The sequence below is a fragment of the Acipenser ruthenus genome, unplaced genomic scaffold, assembly GCF_902713425.1.
Source record: "Acipenser ruthenus unplaced genomic scaffold, fAciRut3.2 maternal haplotype, whole genome shotgun sequence".
NCBI lineage: Eukaryota > Metazoa > Chordata > Actinopteri > Acipenseriformes > Acipenseridae > Acipenser > Acipenser ruthenus.
Window position 1 is genome coordinate 1 of NW_026708870.1, and position 9,518 is coordinate 9,518.

General features: G+C 39.1%; 1 protein-coding gene across 1 annotated transcript; it reads right to left on the minus strand.

Annotated features, from left to right (window-relative positions):
• Nucleotides 1-2,370: 2,370 nt before the first annotated feature.
• LOC117421169 (uncharacterized) lies at nt 2,371-4,360 on the minus strand. The gene is made up of 3 exons (XM_059021929.1): nt 4,320-4,360; nt 3,513-3,762; nt 2,371-2,754 (listed from the first exon to the last, which is right to left on the minus strand). Exons 1-3 carry the CDS (start codon nt 4,357-4,359, stop codon nt 2,694-2,696), a joined length of 351 nt encoding a protein of 116 aa, XP_058877912.1. The 5' UTR covers nt 4,360; the 3' UTR covers nt 2,371-2,693.
• Between the last annotated feature and the right edge of the window lie 5,158 nt (nt 4,361-9,518).

A 9,518-nucleotide genomic window follows, 5' to 3' on the forward strand; every position in this document is an offset into this window, starting at 1 on the left:
TCTAATTGCTGATGATTGTATTCTGGCCAAGTTGGTCGATATTTGATATGGTATGTCTCCCTTTTCTCTCTTAATCAGATTACTTAAATAACACTTAAATGTGCATTATTGTAACACTTTGTAAAGAAGTTGTAAAAATATGATTTGTAGTAAATAGAAAGTGCAATCTTTAAGTAGCGAGTAGTGTAAAAGCAAATTGTTAACAGAAAAATCTAAGCCTGAACTGAATTTCTTTCAAAGGGGAAACATGTCAGGGGGTCATTAGAGCTGAGAAGTGGGGAGGAAGGTTCTTCTGTACAGCACTTTTTTCCACAATTGGGTCCAGTACTTTGTATTGCTCTGTATCAGTCTGTTGAAGCATGTATGTGCAGTTTTACATTTTAATACTGCTAATATTTAAATCATAAACAAATAAAACAAGAAACTATAAATATGAGATGTTGTACAGTACCTTTATTTATGTATGTTTATGGTACATTTTTAAATATATATTTAAGAGGTTGTATAGAAAAGAAAATGCCTTACGTAAAATGCTATTTTAGGTTTTCTTTTCTTAGATATGTTCTTAATGTTTTGAACAAGCCCTTTTTTAAAAACCACCCTTTGTCTTCAAAACAGCATCAAGCATCAATTCTTCTACGTACACTTGCACACAGTTTTTGAAGGAACTCGGCAGATAGGTTGGCCCAAACATCTTGGAGAACTAACCACAGTTCTTCTGTGGATTTAGGCAGCCTCAGTTGCTTCTCTCTCTTCATGTAATCCCAGACAGACTCGATGATGTTGAGATCAGGGCTCTTTTGGGGCCATACCATCACTTCCAGGACTCCTTGTTCTTCTTTACCGCTGAAGATAGTTCTTAATGACTTTAGCTGTATGTTTGGGGTCGTTGTCATGCTGCAGAATAAATTTGGGGCCAATCAGATGCCTCCCTGATGGTATTGCATGGTGGATAAGTATCTGCCTGTACTTCTCAGCATTGAGTAGACCATTAATTCTGACCAAATCCCCAACTCCATTTGCAGAAATGCAGCCCCAAACTTGCAAGGAACCTCCACCATGCTTCACTGTTGCCTGCAGACACTCATTCGTGTACGCTCTCCAGCCCTTCGGCGAACAAACTGCCTTCTGCTACAGCCAAATATTTCAAATTTTGACTCATCAGTCCAGAGCACCTGCTGCCATTTTTCTGCACCCCAGTTCCTGTGTTTTCGTGCATAGTTGAGTCGCTTGGAGGTATGGCTTTTTGGCCGCAAGTCTTCCATGAAGGCCACTTCTGACCAGACTTCTCCGGACAGTAGATGGTTGTACCAGGGTCCCACAGTTTTCTGCCAGTTCTGAGCTGATGGCACTGCTGGACATCTTCCGATTGTGAAGGGAAGTAAGCATGATGTGTCTTTCATCTGCTGCAGTAAGTTTCCTTGGCCGACCCTCTGCGTCTACGGTCCTCAACGTTGCCTGTTTCTTTGTGCTTCTTCAAAAGAGCTTGGACAGCACATCTGGAAACCCCTGTCTGCCTTGAAATTTCTGCCTGGGAGAGACCTTGCTGATGCAGTATAAATACCTTGTGTCTTGTTGCTGTGCTCAGTCTTGCCATGGTGTATGACTTTTGACAGTAAACTGTCTTCAGCAACCTCACCTTGTTAGCTGAGTTTGGCTGTTCCTCACCCAGTTTTATTCCTCCTACACAGCTGTTTCTGTTTCAGTTAATGATTGTTTCAACCTACATATTGTGTACCTAGAAGAATTGGTGCTGTTTTGAAGGCAAAGGGTTGTCACACCAAATATTGATTTGATGTAGATTTTTCTTCTGTTCACTCACTTTTCATTTAGTTAATTGATAAATATAATCTATTAACATGTCTATTTTTGAAAGCATTCTTACTTTACAGCATTTTTTCACACCTGCCTAAAACTTTTGCACAGTACTGTATATATATATATATATATAATATATATATATATATATATATATATATATATATATATATAATTTTTTTTTTAAATAATGAATAATACAATTAGTACTGCAATACTCAATAAACCAGGCATGTGGTTTTATGTAAGCTGCTTTTAGCCTCAGACACTGATTTTACCCAATATTTAATGAGGATTGTTTTTAACTCCTAACATGTAAATAAAAACAAAAAAATATTGAGATGCCCAGCGGAAAAAATCATCCTGAGAAAATCTGCAAGTCTATTTAGAAGTTTTAATGTGTACCTTTACACTTTAAAAATAATAATTTGTGGCTCACAAGTGGCATAGCGGGTAAAGGCAGAGTGCAAATCCTGCCTTCTATATTTAATATGATATAATTGTGCTTCCACAAAATGAGTGCCATGCATAAAAAACTGGAGAGGTAAAATATATAGTTTAATTAAGTCTTCTGTTGACTTTATTTTTACAATTTCGCACATTTGATTGCAATCATATCTTTCTCTGGTTGACCCCTCTTTCTAACTTTATTGTTTTGTACATAGGAAATATTTTGGTCTGATTTTACTTTTTCTATATTTCATATTCATAGTGTATTTTTTGTTACAGATTTGATGTAATTTAACGTTTTGGTTACAGTACACCTGCGTTTTTCATCACTAGTGTAAAACAGTAAAGAAACATACTTAAATTCATGAAGCTTTCCAATGGCAACATCTTTGGTTGTGATCGAGCCCTCCAAAACTGCGATCCTGTCAAAAGGAATCATCCTTACTGCCAACTTGCCGATGCCCACACCTAAATCGCAGGCTTCTCCTGAAGACAGAAAAGTGTTACTATTATTGTAACAATCAACTTTTAACGTACAATAAGACTGACATTACATTTTCTATATTCACAAATAATGGATTTATTTAATGATAAATATAATGTTTACTGTTTGCATGTTACATTTGACTTAAGCTGGTGCCTGAATGCAAGACAACTTAGAATGGAAACATATAATTAGATTGTTAGGTTTTAAAAACAAGGCTACCCACACTACACTATTAAGATAAGGTATTTTGAAGCTGTTGAATGCAGTGGTCTGTATATTGTACCATGTGTTATACTACTAATTGATATGTTTTAGTGTGTTGACATTGCACTGGACATTTACTAATGTACCCTCAGTCAGTTTGGAACACAGGGAAGTTACAGTGGTTGTTGGGCCAGGACTAATGCCAACTGTCTCTTCAATCTTCTTTTTAAGCTCACTCTTTTTATTTTTATCTACCCTTAGATATGCAACCAGGGAATTGGCTGACACATTCTCAGGTGGACCTATCCTTTTCCTGATCTCCTCTGCTGTCACACTGTATCTTTGGGGGAAAGGTATAAGAATAATAAGATACAAAATATGGCCAACATTGCAAAATTGATACACAAATGTAAATTTAATGAAACCATAAAAAGGTATTTACTTAATTCAGAATTAATTTAATTCTGCATTAAGCCTTTGGAATGAACTTGAGAATACTTAAATTATGGAATGTTCCAATATCACATTAATCTGTTTATTTATGTTATATTACCTTTTCTTTCTCTTGTTGAAAGAAAGAGGGAGAAGGCTCTCGACTTCAGCAAATACTTGTGGTGTAGCCATGCTGTCGGGTATTACAGCTGGGCGAGGCACAGCCAGTGATACAGGTGGATGCTGAAGTGACACAGCGACTGTGCTGGAGGAAGGAGGGCATGCCTGTGGCAGTGGGGAAGCAGTGTCGCTTTCTGAACAAGCAGCAGGGGTTGCTGATGTAGCATGAGCTTTTTCTGCATGATTTTTCACTGAAGGAAAAAAATACAACACCTTACTTGTAAATAACACTACGTTTCTTGTTTTAAGAGCAACTATCGTAGGTTGTAGAAAATGTTGGTATATGGTCTAATGTGTTGGTATATGGTCTAATGTGTTGTTATATGGTCTAATGTGTTGGTATATGGCCTAATGTGTTAGTCCAGCTGCATCAGTAAAGTATCTGATTTTTTCTCTTTCATTGTTAACATCCTGACACAGATCCTAATGTGTTGGTATGACTCTCAGTAAAGTATCTGATATTTTCACTTTCATTGTTAACATCCTTTCTAACAACTTATAACACTTTAAAATGTATGCGCCAAAGTGCTGTCCATGAGCAGCAATACTGAAGACATTATTGTGGAGTGTACATTTTAAAGTGTTATAAGTTGTTAGAAAAAAAAAAAAAATCAGATACTTTACTGATAGTCATACACATTAGGCCATATAACATTTTCTACAAACTACGATAGTGGCTCTATACATAAACTATTCAGTAATTTGATAAAATATAATTATTTATTCACAAACAATAATTCATACTTACCAGTGACCGAAGTACACTTCCTAGTCTTTCTGGGAGGCATTGCTCTGAGAAAAAAATATCAGAATGAAATTATGATAATGGCAAGCTACAGCATTTTTTTTTTTTTTTCAATCACAATTTTTTTTTAAATCAGCCTGCCAGCCATGTGCCCCTTATAAACCAGCCTGCCAGGCACGTGCCCATTATAAACCAGCCTGCCAGGCACGTGCCCATTATAAACCAGCCTGTCAGGCACGTGCCCATTATAAACCAGCCTGCCAGGCACGTGCCCATTATAAACCAGCCTGCCAGGCACGTGCACATTATAAACCAGCCTGCCAGGCACGTGCCCATTATAAACCAGCCTGCCAGGCACGTGCCCATTATAAACCAGCCTGCCAGGCACGTGCCCATTATAAACCAGTCTGCCAGGCATGTGCCCATTATAAATTATTATTATTATTATTATTTATTTCTTAGCAGACACCCTTATCCAGGGCGACTTACAATCGTAAGCAAATACATTTCAAGTGTTACAATACAAGTAATACAATAAGAGCAAGAAATACAATAACTTTTGTTCAAGCAAAGTACAAGTGTGACAAACCACAATTCAATAATACAGCAGATAATAGTGATAGTTACATCAGGATATGATTAAATAGTGATAGTTACATCAGGATGTGATTAAATACAAAGTATTACAGGTTAAACACTTGGCAGATTACAGTATTCTGAAGTACAGGATTAAATGCAGTAAAATAGGGGGCAGATAAGAGCAAAATAAAGCACATTTACATGAAGGGTGATAGTGTCCCAGGATACAAACAGAGGAGTTCTACAGGTGCTGTTTGAAGAGGTGAGTCTTAAGGAGGCGCCGGAATGTGGTCAGGGACTGGGCAATCCTGACATCTGTAGGAAGGTCATTCCACCACTGCGGAGCAAGGGTGGAGAAGGAGCGGGCTCTGGAGGCAGGGGAGCGTAGCGGAGGTAGAGCTAGTCTTCTCGTGTAGGCGGAGCAGAGAGGTCGAGTGGGGGTGTAGGGAGAGATGAGGGTCTGGAGGTAGCTGGGTGCAGTCTGGTCAAGGCATCTGTAGGCTAGTACAAGAGTCTTGAACTGGATGCGAGCGGTGATCGGGAGCCAGTGGAGCGAGCAGAGTAGTGGAGTAGCGCGGGCGAAGCGAGGCAGAGAGAACACCAGGCGAGCAGCAGAGTTCTGGATGAGCTGGAGCGGACGGGTGGCGGACGCAGGGAGGCCAGCCAGGAGGGAGTTGCAGTAGTCTAGGCGGGAGAGTACCAGGGCCTGGACCAGGAGCTGGGTAGCATAGTTGGTGAGGAAGGGTCGGATTCTTCAGATGTTGCTCAGGAAGAATCTGCAAGTGCGTGCCAGAGTGGAGATGTGCTGGGACTAAGAGAGGCAGGGGTCCAGGGTGACTCCAAGGTTCTTAGCTGAGGAAGAGGGAGACAGTGTGGTAGATTCCAGAGGAACAGAGATAGAGAGATCAGAGGAGGGGGAGGAGGAGGGAAAGAAAAGGAGGTCAGATTTAGAGAGGTTGAGTTTGAGGTGATGCAAGTGCATCCAGGAGGAAATAGCAGACAGACAGGTAGAGATACGGGAGGAGATGGTGGAGTCAGAGGTGGGGAAGGAGAGGAAAATCTGAGCATCATCAGCATAGAAATGGTATGAGAAACCATAGGATGCGATAAGGGGGCCCAGGGAGCGGGTGTAGAGAGAACAGGAGAGGACCCAAGACTGAACCTTGGGGGACTCCAGTTAAGAGAGGGTGAGGTGTGGAGGTTGCTCCACGCCAGGTTACCTGGTAAGTGCGGTTGGAGAGGTAGGAGGAGAACCAGGCCAGAGCAGTGCCAGAGATCCCCAGGTCAGCAAGAGATGATAGTAGAATAGAGTGATCAACAGTGTCAAAGGCAGCAGAGAGGTCGAGGAGAATTAGGACAGAGGAGAGAGAGGCAGCTCGGGCACATTTAAGTGAGTTGGTGACAGACAGGAGGGCGGTTTCAGTGGAGTGAGCAGAGCTATGGGGATGCTTTTCATCGGCAGGGACTGGGAAGCTTGTCAGGGTAGAGGGCAAAATGGATGGAGCTAAATACAGGCAAATCCTTCAGGAAAACCTGCTTCAGTGTGCAAAAGACCTAAGACTGGGATGTAGATTTACTTTTCAGCAGGACAATGACCCCAAGCACACAGCCAAAGCGACACTGGAGTGGCTTATTATTATTATTATTATTATTTATTTCTTAGTAGACGCCCTTATCCAGGGCGACTTACAATCGTAAGCAAATACATTTCAAGTGTTACAATACAAGTAATACAATAAGAGCAAGAAATACAATAACTTTTGTTCAAGCAAAGTACAAGTGTGACAAACCACAATTCAATAATACAGCAGATAATAGTGATAGTTACATCAGGATATGATTAAATAGTGATAGTTACATCAGGATGTGATTAAATACAAAGTACTAAAGGTTAAACACTTGGCAGATTACAGTATTCTGAAGTACAGGATTAAATGCAGTAAAATAGGGGGCAGATAAGAGCAAAATAAAGCACATTTACATGAAGGGTGATAGTGTCCCAGGATACAAACAGAGGAGTTCTACAAGTGCTCTTTGAAGAGGTGAGTCTTAAGGAGGCGCCGGAATGTGGTCAGGGGCTTAAAAACAAGAAAGTGAATGTCCTAGAGTGGCTCAGTCAAAGCCTGGACTTGAATCTGATTGAGAATATGTGGTAAGATTTTAAGATTGCTGTCCACCAACAATCCCCATCCAACTTGACAGAGCTTGAACAATAAAAATTCTCTTGCCTCTTCAAAGTGTTGAGTAAGTTGTGTAAATCAAAGGAAAAAAAATCCCATTTAAATGCATCAAGATTTCAGGTTGTAACACAACAAACTATGAAAACGTCCAAGGGGGGTGAATACTTACTATAGGCACTGTAAGTTGCTAATTTTCCTAACAATACTTAGTTTATCATATAAAAAATAAAGGCAATATAGACATATGCACTTAAGTTTTTTCATGTATTTCTATAACAAAACCAAACTGTTTCTCATTGTAAAACATACAGCAGCCCCTCTCAACTTCAAGACTTTCTACAGTAAACTGGAGACAAAGCTGGTGTTTTGGAAGATTTAAAAAAAAAATGTTATTGCTCTGACAACAGGTCAAATGTAACAGGTTAATCAATCATATAACTTAATACAATACCTAAGCTAAAGTACATTACTAATGTTAAATTAATACAAAAACTACTTTCACTTTCCTGTTCCAATCACTTGCTGCACAATTCCCAGCTAAATCTTACAAAATTAAAGCAATTTCCAATACTATTTATCCTAAAATAATATGTAAAACTGTAATATTCCAGAATAGGTTGTGAAGGTTGTTACTTTGCTCCACTGAATTAAAATTAAAGCAGAAGATGTTAAAGTTATACACTTTTCACGTATGTATTTCAGGCAGAAACAGTACATTATTATTTATTATTACTATTTGTTTCTTAGCAGACGCCCTTATACATTATTTCACATTATTTATTTATTTTTTACATACAATTACCCATTTATACAGTTGGGTTTTTACTGGAGCCACCGAGGTAAAGTACCTTGCTCAAGGGTACAGCAGCGGTGTCCCCCACCTGGGATTGAACCCACGACCCTCTGGTTAAGAGTCCAGAGCCCTAACCCAGTACATAAGTAGACATCCCTTTTTTCTTTTTCATTTCTTTTTTTTTAATCCCTGCCATTGTAGTTTCTTCGCAATACATTGGGGCAATAAACTGGGATTATAAAAGGCGCTGCGATATGGATGGGTCAAAAACGCATTGTGTAGCGGTTCTCAAACTGGGGGGCACGCCCGCCCAATGGGGGCTGCAGACTGTATCCTGGGGGGGGGGGGGGGGGGGGGGCGAGAAGGTTCATGGTTTTTTTTTTTTTAATGTTAAATTACATTGCACATCTTAACCTAGGCTATACTGTATAAAGGGCAGATACTTTATTTGGGCTTTATTGGCGATTTTGATTGGATCACCAATAATACTTCCACCAATCAGAGCGTTGCATGCCATACTGTACTCATATCTATCCCGCCCTCTGTCAGACTGGTATACAGGATAGATTAAAGAAGCGCTGGACAAGAGAAATAATGGCAGTGATGAAGTCCATTCACTTGAAAACATTAAAAGTAGACCGGACATTTTCATCAATGGATTTAAAAAATGTAGAATTGATGATGCGATCAGAAGCCCAGAGGCAGTGTAAGCCTGCTAGTAGGACTGTTATTTTTTATGTTAAGCATTTTTGTGTTCTTTTTTTTTTTTGAAGGGTTTAATTAAGTAACAGACAAAATTGTTTATGTCAGACTTGTTGATAATAAAATCATTGTAGTTAAATCACATTAGTTACAGTGGGGTTACCACTGAATTAAGCGATTTCTAAGTCACTTAAGCCTCGTCTCGGAGGTTCCTGGTCTATCCATCTTCACTACATTTTACCCAATGCCAAGTCCATATACCGCCACGAATTGGAGGGGAATGGCAGATAGAAGGCGACTTTTAATAGGATAATTTATTACACATACTATTTTCTTTAAATTCATTGGTTCGCATTTAATTTTCAGGGATCTGATTGGCCAAATTAGTATGCATAGTAATTCAAATTACAACACGTACTAAAAGTCAAATGAGAATGTGTACTAAATATTTGAAATGCGTACTATAGAACGCGTTTTTTGACCCAGATGGACTTCCATAGTAGTGATGCGTATGTAGTCGCTTGTAATGACTTCGTTTTCACAACGTAATTACAAGAGTAGCCAATCACATTCGGGATAACAGAAGGAAATTGGAAAATACTGCGGCGAGAGATTTTCTAAAGTGCCAATAGAGATTTGCAGAGTGCTGCCCATTTAGTGTTACCAGGCGTCTCAGGAAAACTGGGATAGCTAGTTTTCAGCCCAGATTTTTTTCCTGGTTGGAAACATACAATTGTGAAATGTTCCCGGTTTTACAATTGTACATTTTTTTTTATAACGTACAAAACTATAGCAGTGTGAATGTGTTAACACCATTCAAAAATAAAATAATCAATTTTATGGATTACGTACACAATCCGTTTAATTTCCTTGACCATTTTTTTTTGTCCTATTTTAGTCAGGTTACAATTAAAAAAAAAAAAAAAAGAAAACCATGAATTGTTACAA

Excerpts from the sequence above, each read along its gene's own strand:
- LOC117421169 (XM_059021929.1), bottom strand. The coding sequence starts at position 4,359 with ATGCCTCCCAGAAAGACTAGGAAGTGTACTTCGGTCACTG. Across the intron at positions 3,763-4,319 it reads GAAGTGTACTTCGGTCACTG|TGAAAAATCATGCAGAAAAA; the intron begins GTAAGTATGAAT and ends TTTTTCCTTCAG. Across the intron at positions 2,755-3,512 it reads TTCAACAAGAGAAAGAAAAG|GAGAAGCCTGCGATTTAGGT; the intron begins GTAATATAACAT and ends TTCTGTCTTCAG.